This window comes from Microtus pennsylvanicus, chromosome 13, assembly GCF_037038515.1.
Source record: "Microtus pennsylvanicus isolate mMicPen1 chromosome 13, mMicPen1.hap1, whole genome shotgun sequence".
In the NCBI taxonomy this organism is placed as follows: domain Eukaryota; kingdom Metazoa; phylum Chordata; class Mammalia; order Rodentia; family Cricetidae; genus Microtus; species Microtus pennsylvanicus.
The window spans coordinates 45612029-45632169 of NC_134591.1; the positions used below are offsets into that span (position 1 = coordinate 45612029).

Consider the following 20141-nt stretch of genomic DNA (forward strand, 5'->3'; position numbering starts at 1 on the left):
GGCAAGGACATATTCTTGCCCAGTGGCTTACTTTTCCCACAAAGAAAGCAAACTCTACCTTTTCATCCTATTTCTTTTTTTTCTTTTCAGAGTAGACACAACAATCTGCCCTTATATTCTATCATATCTATGTCCTCCCCTTTTTTTCTATTCAAAATAAGAACTCTGAATCTAATCTTCATTGATCATTTTTATCCTGACCATTACCAATAACAACTTGAAACCAACCCCTCGGCCCCAAACAATGTCAAATATCCATAACCCAATGAAAGACCAAAAACCACTCATTCCACATCTTGGGAATGTGGGTATCATTATCTTTAATTTACTTCCTGTTGTCTGGGTGTGATGACATCTTATGGGGTCCTGAAAAGAAAAATTTGGGTCAATTGTTAAGTCCTGGGAAAGGTAGCTGTATCATTTGTTGTCCAGTCTCTGTGTAGTGGGAAAGGCAGGGCTTGTCTCAAGTTCTAGCTAGAGTAGTCAGTGAGGCTGGATCATCTCAGCTAGCTACCTCAAAATTGTCCTGAGCAGTTTGTAGTCCAAAGCCGATCTTTAGGTGATATTTTTCAGCTTAGATGTGTTATAGTCCTGGAAGAATCGTTGTTGTGGGATCCTTTCCTCCTTTTGAGACTTCAGAGGTAGCTTTTAGACAGTCTTGTTTCACTACAGAAAGCTTAAACATTTTAAATGTCATATGCAACAGATCTCAAAGAGGTTAAAGGATCAATATATGTTATGTACACCTAGAGTACAAAAACCTAATTCTTAGTTACCTGATAGACATTCAAACCCGAAATCATATACAGGAAGCTAGATGAAACTTTTTTCTAGAATTAGTTAGTACTCTATGTGACCATTAATATGACAAAAAGTTTCATACACATACACATATGTATGTATATATAAAAATCTTATAAATTTTGAGATAATATATCTTAAGAAAAGCTTCAAAGAGCCGGATGGTGGTGGTGCATGTCTTTAATCCCAGCACTTGGGAGGCAGAGGCAGGTGGATCTCTGTGAGTTCGAGGGCAGCCTGGTCTACAAGAGCTATCTCCAGGACAGGCTCCAAAGCTACGGAGAAACCCTGTCTCGAAAAACCAAAAAAAAAAGGGGGGGGGGAGGTGAGAAAAGCTTTGAAGAATCAAAATAAAATCAAAGTATGATAAGATTAGTGACACTATATTAGTCCTTCCTTAAATATCTGTTTTTCTTCTGTTCCATATCAGATGGCTCTTCTGACATGAGACAGAGTTGAGATTTCACTTTAATAAGCATGCTTGGGTTCAGAGAAGGAGAGCCATACTCCAACTCCAGAGCCAGCTTTAATCTTTAACTGGATTAGGACCACAGAAAGACCATTTACATTATATGTCTGGAGAGAACAGCATAAACAAACATTTGGAAAGATTTATGGAATTTTATCCTGTGGGAAATGTAAGATACCAATTTACCCTTTTCTTGGTTCATTATTTTCTGGATGTTTTGTTCATTGTCTTCAGATTTCTCATTCAGTAGTCTTCATATTCTTTTGGCAAGACAAAACAAAACTTTTCCCCAACCCTAATTTTGGGGAGTTTCCCTTTTAGCAAGTTATATCTGATCAAATGAAAAGCATTTTTTAAGTCATATCAGTTAGTGTTAGATTAAATGAATGGCCACGCTGTTTGATGAACCTCTTCTAATCAAGAGGGTGCTCTTATTCAAATCGAACCTTTATCAACTTTGATGGTATCCATAACTTTTCTTCTCCTGTGTAAACAAAAGCAAAACCCCTTTCCCAATGTAACACACGTCCTGGTTTCAATTCTGAGGTCAATACATCTTTAAATATACAGGATGATTTAATTCCATACTCTGAATGTAATTTGTCCCCATAATATCACTATGAGGCATTATTAGGTGGTGTGGCTTTGTTGGAGTGGGTATAGTTTTATTGGAGGAAGTGTGTCACTGTGGGGTCAGGGTTTAAATGAAATAGTAGTGGTTCAGTTCAGTGCAAGGAAACTAAAGACATTATGTTAAACTGCAAGTTCGAGACCAGGGTTTCTCTGTGTATCCCAGGCTGTCCTGGAACTCGCTCTGCAGACCAGGCTGGTTTCGAACTCACAGAGATCTACCTGCCTCTGCTTTCTAAGTTCTGGAGTTAAAGGTGTGTGCCACCACTGCCTGACTTGCAGTTTTGTTCTTACCCTTATTTTGTAGTTTTTTTTCTTTTTGAGAGACCATACATGCAAAAAATAGTCCCCCCCTTACATAAATTTTATTTAAATTTCCTCAGTAAACAGCATGTGGAGATGTTGTAATCAGTTTTATGCTTTCATAATAAAGATTAGGAAATGAGTTTAAAGAAGTGAATTGATCTGCTCTAAGTTGTAGAGGTTATTCTGAGATTTGAAGTTAGGTCAGCTTTCTAAAGTCTGCATTCCTTTTTCTCCCTAAGCAGTATTTCTCTTATTCTCCAGGATACTACTATTTCATAAGTCACAGTTTGTATTATTGAAAGAATCTACTTAATCTGTCTCTTCTGTCACCTTTCGGCACATCTCACTATTGACCGAGTGATCTTTTAAAAAAAGCAGTCTTTTCATTGATAGTATAAAAATGGCAAGGAAAGTACTTTTAATGATCTATTTATCTTTTCTCTTATTTAAGTTCTTTGTATCTATGCTACTCACTAATCACATTGCAAAATCAAATTGGCAGCTGTAGTCTGTCATAACTGTACGTCCCAATACTTCTTACTACCTGCCATAGTTTGGATACCTGTCTTCCAGAGGCTTGTTCAAGGCTTAGTGGACAATCCTGGGGTTATTGGGAAGTGGTAGAACTCTTATGTCACTAAAATCCTTTCCCTGGAAGGAGTTTGAACAGTATCTCCTTTTCCTCTTCAGGTCCTAATGACAAACCAGAGGATGATTGTATGAATTCATCCTCGGAGAAATCAGCTCAAGCCATTGGGCTTCCTTATAGAGAGCATGGTGAGGACAAGAACATTGGTGATTCCAGAGTAGCGGCATGTAAATCTTTGCTCAGCACGAATGATGACCTCCCCATAGCCACATAGTGCCTCTTCCCCTGGCTTTCCTCAGCCTATATTTTCTGGCCCTGTCCACAGGGTCCCAAAGGCCAGCAAATGGATGAGAGAAGTGGCTGGATACTCAGGTTAAGGGCCAGTGATTCCTCCAGCTTCCATCCAGGGAGGGAATGTCTGCTTGTGATGTACCCTTGCAAGTAAGCATCATCGGTTTGTTGTGACGGCACACCCTAAAAGCAGGGTGCCAAAGTCTCATAACTGTGAAGCTATTTGTAATTGCTACCTACTGGGTGGGAGAGGAAAAGCCAGTTTTTTTCAATGGGTGTATAAGCCACACTCTTAAGGCAGACCCCATGCTCAGGAGTAGTCTGTGTTTGGTCTTGGTTCCCTGCCCCACTACCCATTATGTTTTGGCCTTTTTTTTTTGAAGTTTTTTTTTCCCTTGAGAGAGAAAACAAAAATGAAGTTGGGTGAGTTGGGAGATATAGAATGTCTAGGAGTTGGGAAAAAGAAATGAACAAAATATATTTTATAAAAAATGTAAACACCAGTATATTTAAAACAAAATAGAACAAAGTGCCTAGGGGGAGGAAGTTAGGTCACTGGGAACATGTCCTTGAGCATGAGATGTAGAACTACCCCTCCCTGTTTGCCTTACTTTTCTGATGACCATGAGTCCTTTTGGGACCCCAAAGCAGAAATCTTGCTAAGACCTTCCCTGGATGAGTGTGTGCTTGCACACTTCTGATACAGAGCTGCATTTAAACCTTGCCTGCTATTTTCACGTCTTTTGCTCTAATGCCATGGAATCAGTTTACCCGTAGAGGTCGTGATTATATTTGATTTACTCTCAGAATTGGGTTGGAAGTGAAGGACCAGATTTTTAGTTTTGGCAAAGCTGTTTATTTGCTACGCTCTTTCAGGCAAGTCACTGCATCTTTCTGGGCCTTCATAATCTCGTCCATTTAGTAAAAATATTACTTCTTTTTTGACCCCTTATTCTTATTTTGCAGAAACTCCGATTTTTGTGATTTCACGTATAAGGTTTTTGAAAGGATAGGTCATACATCGGTAGTGATGTTACAGGGTTTCACTTTGATAAAATAATACTTGGTTTTGATCCTTGATTTGTTACACAGAACTCCCCAATTTCTTGAAATTTCCTCAGTCGTGAAGATAGGAGGTGATCTCATCTAGTCTCAGGTGATTCTCATCTAGCTTCCGGATCGACTTTGGCACAGTGTTGGAGGTTCTAGTCCACAATCAATTGGTCTTTTTCATTTTGGACTTGGAATGAGCAGTGCCTAATTGTTGGCTGAAGCACTTGGTAAAGGTATATTAGTTATGGAGCAAGAGAGAAAGAGTAAGTGGTTTGGTCTCACATCTTCCTCAGGGGTGTGCCCTTTGTGACCTTAGTACCTTCCTGCCGAGTTTTGATCCTCAGTGATTCTACTGTTTCCCAGTAAAAGCTGTGTGGGACCAAGCCTTTAACACGTGGGAACATCCAGTATGCAAACTATGGCATAGTCTTTGTTTTGTAACCTTGTGATTCCTTTCTAGCTACTGATAATGCTCTTTGTTTCAGGCCTGCACTTTGATTGTTTTATTCACTAGCAAAAGTGGTTTGACTACTGAGTTTTAAACAACTGAAATGCTGGCTCTTAGTAAGGGAGTTGGCAGCTCAGTAACAGGATGCACTTGAGCTGCCCAGCATTAGACGGAACAAGTGGAATAGGAAAAATGAGAAGGCATGTGGGTAGTTCTTGGTTTATTGATGTTTCCTCTCAGCAGCACAGACTGCTCTGGAAGAGAAACGCGCCTTTCCTAAGGGGTGTTGCCTTTGAAAGCCTTTAATCCTGAGCAGCAGTTTCCTACTCTGACAGATGTGCCTGCTTTCTTCTGTGGACCGTGTGGAGGAAGGCAACAGATGGGTGCTAGCAGTGTTGAGGTTAAACGCCAATGCTTAGTTAGGGGTTGAATCAACTTACCGTTAACAGTCAGCACATTTGTTAGTGATTCATGGGAGGTAATATTGTGAGAGCAAAACTGCACAATCTCGTGGAACAAACAGAGAATGCGCTCTCCTGTTTAAGCAAACCTGAGCTGTTTTGTGATCTGGTTTCATTATGCATTTTGATTTCAGTATATAGCCTCTTGCAGTAACATTCTTTCCTTAATCCTGTACCCACTGTTGTCACACCACATGACATTTCACAAAAGTGATTATCAGTACAACTTTTCTTATTATCTTAGTTTGCTTTCTGTTGCTTTGATAAACACTATGACCAAAAGCAACTTGGGGACACATTTGAACATATTTGGCTTACACATCCCCATCGTAGTCCATTGTTGAGGGAAGCAAGGCAGGAACTGGAGCAGAGACAGAGAGAAATGCTGCTTACTGGCTTGCTTATTGAAGTCTTAATAGAGGAACATAAAGGATGTAGTAATTAAGACAAAACAGTATAAGTATCCTCAATGTCACTAGAAAGAAAGAACTTAGAGGTACAATGTGACTTTTCTAACTTTCCTGCTGCCACCATTCCTTTCCCGCCAGGAAGCACTGTGTCTCCAATCTGTGAGCCAAAATAAACCCTTCCTTTGAAGCTTCAATTGCTTTTATAAAGTATTTTGTCATAGTAACAAGAAAAATGATAGTTTCTAAAACCAAGCTGTCAGCAGTCTTATTTCTTTACAATGGCCATTTTTTGCCTTCCAACGTTTTGATTACAGGCTACAAATACTATTATTAACCCCATTTAATGGATGGGAAAACTGAAGCAGAGAGGAATTAAGTAATTCTTAAAATCACATAGCTAGTTAGTGATGGAGCTGGAATACAATGCATTTCTGGCTGCAGTGAGAGTATATTTAAACCAGGGATTTATGAAAGATCTATGCATTTAGACATGAAGTAACTTTGGAAGTAATAAGGAGCTTAGAAAAAATATTCTATATGGTAAGGTCTAGTAAAAATTTTTTTTATTGGTACCTAATATGTATGTTAAAAACTATACTTTTCTTTAACACTGATTGCATCAGAATCACTTGAACTTGTAAGAATGATTTCTGGGCTTCATTCCAAATAACCTCATTGGGAGCAGAACTTGATATAGGATACATATCTAGCTTATTGTGATGCAGACATTACCTCTGCATTATTACAACAAAATCGATAATTTAAAAACTAATTGAAAATGAATAATTATCATTGCTAACTTTCCTAAGTATTCTGCCAGATGTCATTTAATTCTTAATCCAGTTAATCTCAACAAACTTCCATGTTCCTAATAACGTTATTCACATTAGTCAGTATATCGAAGACATGACACACACACACACCACACACACAGCAACTAATTATATAGTAATGGTATTTTAATACAGTTTTGCTAATCATTATAATATGTGTATATGTCAAGCTATAACACGTACAGCCTGAATACTTCATTTTGTCAGTTATACTTAACACATGACCAATGATCAGTCATATGGTAATATATATTTTATAGGATTTTGGTTACTATGCCTTTTGCTGCTGTGAATAATGGGACTGAGCATGGGTGTGTGTATTTCTCTTTGATTTGGCAATCTACCTAAAGTAGGATTGCTGTTTATCTCCCAAATACTTTAAAGTGCATGACTTACAGCTGTGTGGCAGAGTATTATTGCACTTTTGAGAGAAGAAAGGGTTTTATTTGACTCAGCATTTATGTTGACTGCCATGTGGAGAAATGAGATGTATGGGCCAAGGGTGGGAGCTGGAGATCATTTGGAAACTATGATGTAGCATGATTGATAAAAACTCAGAGACAGAAATTGGGGTTCAACCTGAAGGTCAGAAAAGCAAAACAGTCATCCACTGGTTCTTACCTCTACCTCAGTCTAAAATGGCGATCCTGCCTCCAGGAATCTCAGAATGAGTGTGTGTTTGAGAGTTGTTTTCTCCCGTTTTATATTCCTCTCTAGTGCTGGGATTAAAGGCGCGCACCACTACTGCCCAGTATTTACAGCAAACTAGTGTGGTTATTGGGTGGGTCTGAAGGTGTAAGTCACCACTGTCTGGTCTGTAAGGCTGACCAGTGGGGCTCTTTTACTCTGATCTTCAGGCAAGCTTTGCTTATTAAAATACAAATGAAATATCACTACACTGTGGACATACAGTTTCAGAGAGACTGTATGGTGGTTTGGACCAGAGTACGTAGAGGGTTAGTCAGAGTTTAAATTTTGGAGATAAAGAATTTGTTGTTAGATTTTAAATATATGAGAAAGAAGTGAATTGAGAAGGGCTGGCTTTTAATTAATTGATAAGGGCTTTTTTTTTTGACTTTGGAATTATTAGAGCTGCTTAGCATTTGCCATGATTGTGAGTTTCCAAGGCAGATGCCTGAGATCTTTCTTCAACTTCCGTCTCATAGTACTGACCAAATATATGTTCTTAAAGGGAAGGTGTAAGTTTGAAGAGTCATCTTCTCATTATGTTTAGACTAAATGAAAATTTGTTGTTTTGTTATTTTGAGACAGAAAGCATAGGCTTGACTCAAACTTGGGAATCTTACTGTCTCAGCCTCTTGAATGCTGGGGTTATGGGCATAAACCGCATACCCAGCTTATGTAAACTCTTAATGACTTTATGTCATATAATCTAATTTATATATATTTCCAGTCTTTCACTGCTACTTGACCCAAGCCTTTGCTAAAGTCACACAAAAACTTGTTTCCTGAATATTCTATAAAAACGTTTATGCTTTTACAATTGAAAAATAAATTCCAGATGTGATGGTACACACTTTTAATACCAGCACTGGGAGGCAGGGAGGCAGAAAAATCTCCGTGAGTTCAAGGCCAGCCTGGCCTACAGAATGACAGCCAAGGCTACAGAGACTCTGTCTTCAAAAATGCAGAACCAAAATCAAAAACTAACCAAAACCAAAACAAACTAAAGCAAGAAAACTAATACAAATAGCCACAGAATGCTTTCCTGATGCTCTTAGCCTTCTCTCTTCCCACAGAAGCCCTGCCTTTTAGTGTGGTTAGGGTTCGGGTTCTTTCTTTCTAGTGACATTGAGGATACTTATACTATTTGGCTTAATTACTACATCCTTTATGTTCCTCTATTAAGACTTCAATAAAGGGAAGAAAAAGTTATCACATGCATATAAACAATTAAAAATAATAAAATATCTTTAGAAATGTATTTGAAAAATAGTAATTTAGAAGAAAAGTTTATTAGAACGAATTTAAATATAGTTGGTTGTTATCAATAACCTGCTATAGTTCTGAAAATTTAAAATTACTCAAGAAAAATGATTTTATTTTCATTCCAGAAAGGATAAAATGTTACTAGGAGTCTTTTTGAGGCCACATTGACTCATTTAAAAATTATTTAATTTTTCCTAAGTGTACATGTATGTGCTTGCTTGTCTATATGTGTACCACATGTGTTCAACACCTTCTGAGGCCAGATGAAGCTATTGGGTCTCCTGGAACTGGAGTTACAAGGGGTTGTGAGCCTCCTGATGTTAGGTGTTGAAAATGAACTTGGTTCTTTCCAAGACCATCAAGGACTCTTAATCACTGCGCTATCTCTTCAGCTCTCATATTAGTTTATAACTATAACGTCATATTTTGTTTTAGACCTCTCCATTTTAGTATGGACATTTATATCTACTTTTTTTTTGGGGGGGGGTTGTTTTGTTTTTCAAAGCAGGGTTTCTCTATGTAGCTTTGGTTCCTGTCCTGGAACTAGCTCTTGTAGACCAGGCTGACCTCGAACTCACAGAGCTCCACCTGCCTCTGCCTCCCGAGTGCTTGGATTAGAGCCACTGCCTTTATATCTATTCTTATTTCTTTATCTTGCCATTATGTAAGTAGGGAAATTTTCATCTAATTTCTTTATAATAGCTCAGTAGACTTACAGTATAAATGAGGTAGAAGCTGGAAATTACCTACTTCGTAAGTATTGAGAGATAGACTTCTTTAGAAGCTCTCATTAATATAAGTGATAATGTTATAATAAAGATAAGGTTGTAATAAGATACCTTTCTACTTAGGGTACAATCTATGAAAATATAGAATTGCCTTGTTCACAAGTGCTGTCTTAGTGCCCAGACAGTTCTGCGTTAGCAACTCAAAAAATTGTTGGCTAGGTTGATGCTAGATTATGTATAAGGGTCAGTATAAATGAATGAAAGAACGTCTTGTGTTTGAAGAGCTGACGTGATGCAGGATGGGAATTGTGAATGCTACAATACAAATATCCTGTGGGTTAACTACCTGTTACTTAGGGGGTCTGAAGTTATTTTAATTCTGACATACTGCATGGAAACAACTTGAACAAAAATGCACTGATTTCTATACGTCTAGTATTTTCCATAAATGGAAAAAAGTGGATAGTTGATGAAACTTTCCAAATATGGAATTTGCAAGATTTAGTTATACCATTTAATTTGATCTGCTAACACTGTATATTGTTAAATAGAAATACATTTATCATTTTTATTTCCAATAAATGTTTGAATTTCTTTTCTATTTGTATTAACTGCATTCTTAAAATGTATTAGTTTTAATAATTATTTTCATTTATATTCAATCCAACTAAAGACTCACCTTCTAAAAATCTCAGATTATATACTTGAATCTTTGAATATAAAGTAGAATGTGTAGCAAGCAGAAATTATTAGAGTGTGAAGAGAGAAGTGTGAAAGAACATTTGGATAATCAGGCTATTAGGGAAGCCAGTAAAACATTTTGTCCTACAGCTGACTCAGAAAAAAATGACCTCTTTAGTAGTTTTGTGGAAGAATATAGTATTGTTTGGTCAATTTCAATTCACTTAAGGTCCATACTCCTTGGAGAGTCTGATTGGTCTATGTAGGGCCGTCATTGACATAGTTCCAACAGTATATGGAATGGAACTTAATAATTCCCCAAAGGAAAAACAAGAGTCTTAATCAAAAGCTTTCTAAGCCAGGTGATGATGGCGCACACCTTTAATCCCAGCAGAGGGAGAGGCAGGCGGAGCCTGGTCTACAAGAGCTAGTTCCAGGACAGGCTCCAAAGCCACAGAGAAACCCTGTCTCGAAAAACCAAAAAAAAAAAAAAAAAAAAAGCTTTCTAAATACCATATTTTATTATGGTAAAGTAGAAAGCACTTAAAAGAAGATTCTTTTTACCATCAGTATTTTGTTTAAGTAAATATTTCGAGAATGTCCTTTTATGACATTCTTCATTCCGCTAGTTCAGTTATCTATTTTGTTAAAATTCTGAACCCCCCTTATTTTTCCTTTGCAGGCAGCTATCAATGGTGTAATACCCCAGGAAAATGGCATTCTACAAAGGTATGTTACAAAGTACTTAATGGTTTGATGACAATTTATCAGAATGAAGAAGAAAATTTTACCAATTTTGGGGGTTCATTCTTTAAAAATATATGTATTTTATATATATAGTGGTTTTTTGCTTGGTATGTAAGTACAGCATTTGCATGCAATGCCTGCAGAAGCAGTCCAGAAGACAGCATTGGGTACTGTGGAACAGGAACTGAAGTTTCACGTTGTTGTAAGTTGTTATGTGAGTACTGGGAACCAAATCCAGTTCTTCTGAAAGAGCAGCCATCTCTTAAGTGTTGAACCACCTCCGTATTGCCAGTTTCTCTGTTCTGTTCACCTTTTAGTGGAGCTATTGACTTTTGGTCAGTAAGTTCATTAATACAGACATTGTTTTTGTTTTTTTGTTTTGAGACAGGGTTTCTCTGTAGCTTTGGAGCCTGTCCTGTAAACTAGCTCTTATAGATCAGGCTGGCCTGGAGCTCACAGAGATCCTCCAGCCTTTGCCTCACTAGTGCTGGGATTAAAGGCATGCACTACCACTATCCGGCCAGACATTGTTCTTTTATAGTATTTGTTAATTAGTTCTCTGAAGTTAGTTAGTTCTATAAAATTTCCAGCCAGTCCTCCCCCCCCCCTTTTTTTTGGAGCAGGGTTTCGTGTGTTCCTATCCTGTCTTGAGTTCTCTGTATCGCTCTATCTGGTCTTAGTTCTCTCTCTGTCTACTTCTGTTTCCCAGGTGCTGGTATGGCAGGCATGCGGAGTCTTATTTTTACTATAAAATCTTTTTTTTTTTTTGCCAGTTGGATAATACAAACTTTTAGAGTGATTTGGTGATTTGAAATAAGGCATGGCACAATATCCACACAGTATGGTTGTCACCTGACAATTCAGGCTTTCTCTTCAAGCTGACAACACAGTCTTTCCCCCTTCCCCAGTTGCTTTCAAACTCTGGAAATTTGTAACAGTTTCACTAGCTTTTTAATAATGACACATCCCAGAGCACAGGACTATGACCCTGTCTGATGAAATAGTCTCTGTTAACATGTGGATTAGTTTTATTTACTTTGTGTCTTTGTTACAGGTAAAATTGGAAGATGATCCTAAGAGAGAACTATAATGTTTAAAACATCCCTAAAAAGGAATGGGCGATTTTTTTTTTTTTAAATTTCCTTTTGAAAGTGAGAGATTTTGGTTCTGGATTAAAATAACTCAGTTTAAAGTCAGAGGAAATAAAACAGTTTTTCCTTCTAAACGTAGTTTATTTTTTTGATACTTGCCTCTTCAATAGAGTACTTTTAGTTCCGACTGTTGGCTTGAGTTTTGGTGGCTGGTACTTGTAAGTCATGGAGTGTGATCTGCTACGTGTAGATGAGCAGGCAGAGACGGGGAGAGGAAGAAAAGAGCTGTCACAGCAGAAAACATTCAACCTGGATTGCACAATTGTGCTATATTTGGTAGGAAACTATGTATTTAGGATAGAGGCAAAAAACTGTTGCTGCCTATACCACTTTTAATGATTTAATGGAAAGCTATTTTCCAGTTCCCCCTTAAAATTTGTCACGTTTGATCCAGAGTAAATATGGCTGATGTCCAGAGTCTGTAGCACAGCTTTGTTGGTTTTGGTTGGAAGGGTGATTTAAAAGTATTCAGTTAGTTCTACTGAAGCTCTTGTCCAGAAAAGGAAACCAGATAATTACAGGAACTTCATGGCCACTTTATAAACTTGGGTTTAGAAAGTTTTAGAGTACTAAATAGCACTCCAGTTTCATCTTAATGAGTTCTGTTACCACATTCTGTGCCTTCATTTCCTCTGGGGCTTTTCATTGTAATACTGAGGACATTGCACTCCATAGCATTTGCTGTGGTACCTGCAGAAGCTTGTATTCCCTGGAAATATCCCGTCTTTCTTAGTATAGATGATATCTTTTGCCTTTTTTTAATGATAAATTTAGTATCCTCTAGTAAATACTATAGTATTTACGGTCTAAATTTGAACAGAGTAAGATTTTTTTTGGCTTTCTTTGCTTCTTTCTGAGGAACAAATCATGCCTGTGAAGGAAAATAAGTTGTATCTAGTAAATTTCTCAACTGTTTTCTTCCTCTATAGTTTTTAAAATCACTGTGAATTTCCATAACTGGGAACGGCTGTTTGCCAACTAAAGAAAATAAAAGAGCTCTTTTTGACTTCTTTCATAGTTGGCACTGAAAGCAGAAGTCAGCGCTAGATGTCTATGTAGTCATTGCTTTGTATCTTTGATTTAAGTTAGCAATAGTTTATAAAGAACTGACTTTTACTTTATACTTTAACAGAAGAGCAGAAAGAATCAAATGTATTTTTGTATGTCTCAGGTTTATTTCTCTTGCTGAGGTAAAATATCCAAAACAACTTCTGGGAGAAAGGGTTTATTTTATCTCACCGTTCCAGGTAGTGGTCTGTCATAGCAGGGACGTGAAGGCAGTTGGAACTTAGAGCAACAGTTACATACATTCCATCACAGTCAAACGCAGAGAGGATTGACACATTCCTGTTTACTATTCAGCTTATTCTGTCTACTCTTATACAGCCCTGGACCCTTGAAATGCTGCTGCCCACTTTTAGGCTGGATCCTCTCACGTCAGTTAACATAATCAAGATATCCCTCACAGCGATATCCACTTGACAGCCTGACAGTCTCTTAATGAACATTTTTTTTTCTAGGTGGTTCTAGAGTGTGTCAACTTGGTAATTAAAGATCACATTATTTATCCTATTTATATATTTTGACATTTGTATAAGATACTATCATGAGATACAGATGTTTTGATAGTAAATAGTTGCTGGGCACTGGTAGATATAATTCTTTTGGCCAGAGGTTATAAAACTATTTGGAGTTTGAGTCTTGGAACCCTCATAGTAGAAAGAGAAGCCCAGCCCCCACAGTTTGTTCACTGACCTCCACTTGATTATGTTGGGTATACTTTGGTCAATAACACTTAAAAGTTAGAAAGGGAAATTTAAAAAAAGTTATGCCCTTTCTTTATTATTTTTCTGGAAGATTAGTAAACATGAGGTCATAACTTTTTTTTAAAGGTATTTTCCTTTGGGTAAGAAAGTAGAAATTCAGCACATGTATATAATATTTTTGTTTTCCAAATTTATTTTTACAGTCATTTTAGTTACATATTTTTGTTAGACATTAATAAAGACAGATACTTTTATCCCTGATTTAATATTAAGGATAATAAGGCGTGAAGTGGCTTGACCCAAATGCTACCGCATGATGTTGCTGGTGTAGGGAATATCTTCTGGTTCAGCACATCCTCTGGCCTTCCTAGGACTGTCTCATTAGGCGACATACAGATACCACAATATGTTTTTAATGACTGACTTACGTAGTATTCATTCACTTGTAAGCAAACATCAAGTTTATACTTGGAATTTGGGCATTCTTAATAGTTAATATTAAGAACGTTGTGCAGCACCTCACATACTATCTTCAGAGATAATTTTTTAGAAGTATTATTTAATTACTTGCACTAAGGGAGAGCAGATGCTATGTTTAAAAATGAGCTTTATAAATTTATAGTGTAACTTAATCACTAAATGGTTGATTTTTATCAATTACTTATTTTATGACCCAGAAGAGTATGTAGTGTACTCATTTGTTTATTGCTTAGCATAATTACACTTAGGAAAGACATGTTTATTTTCAAATCTTGAGTGTTATACTTTTAGGATATATAATGTTAAACTTCAGAATGTGTAAGTGCTCAGGCATTCTGGTTTAGTAAAATGTCCATTAAAACAATCTGAATTGCTTTATAAATTTGCCTTGAAAGCAGATGTGGTTTTATTGGATAGGTGTACCCAGAGACTTTACCATGGAATGAACTTCTCAAAGTTGAAATAATAAGCAAGTGTCCAGTTCCTGTTAACTTAGGAAAAGTCCTTACTACCTCCTGGAGCTTGAATGAGTGCTCTGTTGAGAAACCTTAGCACTTGCTGGCCGTGAATTAGACCTGAGGTAGATTTCTGTATAGAAGCCCCCCATCAATGCCTCTTAAAAAATGATGTTTTTTGCTACAGGCCACAGGATTATACAGTGAGGATTCAACTGATAAAATCATAAGGCTGACCCATCGGGATCATTCATTCTAATGGAGGACACCCAAATTGCAGGGTGTTGAGGATATTTGCCTTTTGAATAGTTGCTGTCATTTCTGTAAAACTTTTGTGAAGCCATAGTGCTCCCTTTTCCATAGTGAGATTTGTCCCCCAAACCCCCAGCAGTGTATTAATCAATTATTGGACATAAGTCCTTCATGTACCTGTATAATGTATGACCTTTGCTCACACTGTGGGGCCCTGAGATGGAAGTATTCACACAGTCTAGAAACTGTGGTTCTCATAGTCAAATCTATAATCATTCTCTGATACAAACTTAGAACTAGCTCCCCACAATTATCCTTTATGGCAGGATATTCAGCCAGGATGAGGAACCTTGCAAATGGACCACATTTGGAGCCTCAAAGAACAGGTACTGAGAAAGGAGGATACAGCTTGTCTGCCCTCATGATAAGGAGAACTGGGCACCCTGATTTAGGTGTGTGGAACCTCAACTGGCCCCTGCTCTATCCTAACAAGCTATTAATATTCTGTACTTACCTTCATCTTGGTTTTATTGATACTAGATCTTAGTCTAGGAAATTAACTGTTTGTGCCTATACCCCTAGAGGTGCAGGAAAAAGCTAACTAGCCCCAGAGAAAGGAATTCCTTCTAGTTTGGGCATCAGTGGGGACAAGTATCCTGCTGCTTAGCCTGAGGCTGGAAGTATCAGCCTCAGGATTTTACACTACATAGACATAGTTTTTCCATTTGTTCTAGCCACTTTAAGATGTAATCTCTAGGGCTGAGACGTCCTCTGTAATCAGCTACATTTGGTGAAAATGCTAATAGGGATCAAACACCACCCATTTTTCTTCCATAGCTCACTTCTGTTGTCATAGTTACCACAAAGCTGTATTCCTAGACACTGTGGAAGTGGAAGAAAGTGCTTAGAAAGTGCACAGCACTGCCTCATTTTCTTCCCCCTTTCCACATTTATCTGATTACAAGCTCCTAGCTTAACTACACACAATGTAGTTTAACACACAATCGCCCCTTCTCCCCTGTTAGAGATCATAGCTCCTTCCTCTGTCGACCCTTCCCCCTCTCTAGATATGCACAAATCATGCTCCCTAAGCTGATAAGTAAGATACAGGTGCCCTTTTTACTAGTCCTTATCTGTTTTCATTGCCCTGAGAAATGCATGCCTGGTATCCTTGCTATTGCTAGAGAATTGCCGATTTTTTGTCTGCATGAGTATTTAAATTGAAACCTTTGAAGGATGGTAGAACAATAAAGAAACTGATGTGGAAAAGTATGTAGTGGAGAGTTTATTTTCACCCTCAGATCTTTAGTTCCCTTGCCTGGCCATTGTGTCTTGGCTGGACGCTGAGAACCTGAGCTAGAACCTGAAGGGTTTTAATAGTTCTTTGTTTTTAACCACATTTTATATATAACTATATTTTACATCTTAGTATGTAAAATACTATAACACAATGATTGATATAGTTGTAAGCAATAGAATGAGGGGGAAATTTTCAGGTTACAAAACCTTTTTCCCAAGAACACATTAAAAAGGAAACCTTTTTCTAAATAGATCAGAGTGATAAACATACTCAGTGACTGGTCCTTTCTGATTCCTGTTGTGCTGTTGACCAATGATGTTAAAAAAGAAAGCCCCACTTTCACATTTCCTACCTCAAAAGCATATACCGTTCTTTTGTGAGGCAAGACAGTTCTTGCTTTTTGAATACACAACTGAATTTGCCTATCAACCTTAAAAAAACAAAACTATGATGGAGTTGAAACTAGAAAAAATATTAGCTTTTTATCCTTCCATGATTCATAGTCTTTCCCCCTATTCTCCTTCTTCCTCATTATCTAATATTATCTTTTTTTTTAATTTTTAGGTTTTACCCACACTTCCAGCCTTTCCCAGTGCCTTTGTTTTTTCTTTCTTAAATAATTTTTGATTAGAAAAGTATAGTGGTCTCAGAAAAACCACCCAAGCCACCAACTCAACCAACCAAGCAAACAAAATTCCCCAAACTAAAAGAACCCAAAAAAGAAAAGTATAGTGGAGGAAGTCAAATGATATGTTGGTCGTTTTAAAAATAAAAAAAATAAAATTTGAGACTTTTCTGTTAAGGATCAATAACCAAAATACCGGGTATGGGATTTCAACCATGTAAAATGGTAGGAGTTTCATGTAAGGAATTAATTGTGAAGATGGGGAGGAGGTTAAAAGAGCAAACTGTAGATACTAAGACAAAACAGATAAAATGAAAAATAGTGTGAGTGAAAAGAAGCACAAGGGGGCTGGGGAGATGGCCAGGAACCCACCTGAAGGTGGGGAAGAGAATTGATTCCAGTAACTTACTGGACATAGTTCACAAAGTCTTTTAGCTTACAAACGGAGTCATCTGTGTCATAATAACCCCAAGATTTTTCCCTTGGTAATCAGGATTGGTAATAGTGATGTACTCTAGCTAATACCTCTCTTTTGCTGGGTGTTCAATACCAACTGATATTCTAAATTTCTGATTCAGAAGTATTGTGAAAACATTATATACTTCATCTCTGATTCATTGTAGTCTAAATTGCACACACACAAACAAACAAACCAAAAATGTGATGTTACTGGGCGTAGACAAAGAATCTACTACCACTGCTCAGCTCCTACAACACATTTTCTGGTAGTTTGATAAATATGGTATTTTTGTCACTAGTGTAAAGAATATGCCATATTCTTTAAGAGGGAGCCTTTAGTTTAAAGGTCATATTTTGCAGCCTCTATCAACTGAGTATTTAGAAAGTCACTGTTCTTTTAAGCTAACTTAGAGAGGACAATCACATCCATACATGAGTCCATTGCTGCAATTCCTCTACTGTGGAAATGAGTTCCTCAGACACACTGTGTGTGAGAAACCATGGAAGATACTGTGTTTGATAAACTTATGAATGGTGATACTGGAAGTATCATTGATGTCCTGAGAAGACAATATATATTCCAAAGAGTCTTTTTCATTGAAGACAGATGTTACCCATTACTAATCAGTTATAAGATTCTTGTGTATTGTGGCCTCAATATTAGTCTCTTTCTATTCAGGTTCAACTTTCTCTGTGCCCACGCCTTCCGACCTTTGTATAGGTGGAGACTGCTCACTTGTTTCCCGGCCACTCAGACGTGAATAATCACACAGAACTATATTGATTACAGCACTCTTTGGCTAATAGCTTATGCATATTTCTAGCTAACTCTAACCTATTTCTATTAATCTTAAATCACCATGAGACTGTGACCTATTGGTGAGGTTCTGGCTGGTGGCTGACATATTTTCTCCTTTGGCAGCTACACGGCGTCCCTCTTACATCTGCCCACTTTCTTTCTATATCTCTGTTCAGATTTCCCATCTGGCTTTACTAAGCCATTGGTCGAAATAGTTTCTTTAATAACCAATGGTAATAAAACATATTCATAGCATACAGAGGGGAATCCCACATTATCTCCCCTTTTCTTTCTAAATAAAAAGGAAGGTTTTAACTTTAACATAGTAAAATTACATATAACAAAACAGCATCAAGCAATAATTACAGTTACAATATTTGTATCTACTTTATCTTTTATGATAACTAAGGAAAACTATAATTATAACTATCTATTCTTCAGCTCTATCAAATACCCCAGAAGGATTTTTTTTTCTTTTTCGAGATAAGGTTTCTCTGTAGCTTTGGTGCCCGTTCTGGAACTAGTTCTTGTAGACCAGGCTGGCCTCAAACTCACAGAGATCCACCTGCCTTTGTCTCCTCAGTACTGAGATTAAAGGCGTGCATCACCACTGCCTAGCTTCCCCAGAAGGATTTTTATCATTTATCATAACTAAGGAAAACTATAATTATAACTACTTATTCTTCAACTCCATCAAAGACCCAAAAGGATATATTACCTAAGTTAACAGGAAGTGCATTGTAAACAACTTCTAAAACTCCAGAATTGACAGAGACTTCTAGCTGCCTGGACAGTCACCCAAAGGTTTTCTGTAACATTGGGGCATCCATCTTCAGCCTACAGGCCCATAGTATCTGGCAGACTTTTCCATGAAGCAGGAAATTTGAAAGACTGTTTGACTTCTATTGGCAGTTTATCAGTTATTTTCTTCTGTTTCCTACAGAATGTCTGGCAGACTCTTTCATGAAGCAGGAACCCTGAAGGACTGTATCACATTTAGGCAAATTTAGCAAGCTGTCATTTTTCTGTGGGTCCTGCATATCCAGTTCATACAGCATACCATCAAGCAGTCCAGGCAAGAGCAGTTTCTTGCCCAAATGGATAACAAACTCTATAAGGAGCCTCTTCACTGCCCATCATCCTCATATAGTAGATTGGTGCTGCCAGGAGCAGATGTATCTCATTGTCATGAAAGGTCCTAAGTTCTTAAAACATTTTAAATTCCATATTCTGTAAATCTTTGAAGGGTTTGAAGATTACATATCCATCTGAAATACATCTCTGTACATCTAGAAAACCTAAGTAACATGACTACAAGCTTGACTATTATAGATGACTATTAACCTGTATTTTTTTTATTATACATTACATTTTTAAATGAGCTGCACAAACAAAATACCTTAATCAGGAACAGAATGTACATATAACAAAATTGACCTTAAATTTGTATCAACAGACCAAGATCCATATCAATGCAAAGTGTTCATTTCTATCGCATATCCCCCTTTAAATGTAAACAAACATTTATAAACAGTCATTGAGAGAATTTGGGGGTTGTTCTCTAGACTACTTCCTGCTGCTTGAGGGTGCTGTTAATCAGGTCTTTCATGGGGTATTTTGTGTGGTAGGTTCATCTCAGCCAGCAGTTCTGAAGCTGTCATGGATTTTGGACCACCTAGGCCATTGCTTCAGGGAGTCTTGATCAGACAATATTAGCTGGTTAGGAATCCACAGCTTTCTGTTCTCAGTGGAAACAAAAGCAGAACCCCTTTTCCAAAGCTACAGAGCCTTAGACTCAAATTTTGAAGTCAAGATACCTTTAAAATATATATGTTGGTTTAGCTTAGCAGCCCGTACAATGAAATATCTCTCTGTAAGTAGCTCATTCACAGTCAAAAAAATTCAAAGAAAACACAATAATATATATATAATTCAGACTCTTTGTGTATTTTCCATTTTTACATGGCTTATTTCTCTTACCTCTTTTAATATATTCTGTTTCTTTAAAGTCTTTGTTTTATTCTTTAAAACTATTCTTTTTATAAATGTCTGTACTATTTTTCTTCTCTCTCTTAAGCCCATGCACATTTTAAAAATACACTGTGACCCATTTAGAGGTTTATTTCTGTCTGACTCTGTCTTTATTGCGTAGCTGTAATCATTTTCTGACCAGGAACACTTTTAAAATGGTCATAACTTGGTCATAGTGGCCCTGGATGCTGGGTCCACCTCTCTCCGCCTTTCAATATGATGGAGGTACATTTACTGACAGCTCTGCTACTGCTGGGTGGTAGCTATGCTTACACCTCAGCTCTGGGAAGGAGTTGGCCCATGCTGCCACCAAGTACTTGCAGCACACTGCTCACAAACCCCATTCAAGTAGTAGCTTCCCGAAAGAGCCAGAACTGTTCATGGAACTATCATGAACCAGGAATCCTTAAAGGAGCTCTGCAGCTG

General features: G+C 37.4%; 1 protein-coding gene across 2 annotated transcripts in view; it reads left to right on the forward strand.

The window, feature by feature from the left end:
• Faf1 (Fas associated factor 1) overlaps positions 1 to 20141 on the forward strand; it is a 294143-nt gene that overhangs the window by 45148 nt on the left and 228854 nt on the right. For both annotated transcript variants that reach the window (XM_075945095.1, XM_075945094.1), the window contains exon 3: positions 10333 to 10379. In XM_075945095.1, coding sequence (XP_075801210.1) covers positions 10333 to 10379 — 47 coding nt within the window. The remainder of the gene's footprint in view (positions 1 to 10332; positions 10380 to 20141) is intronic.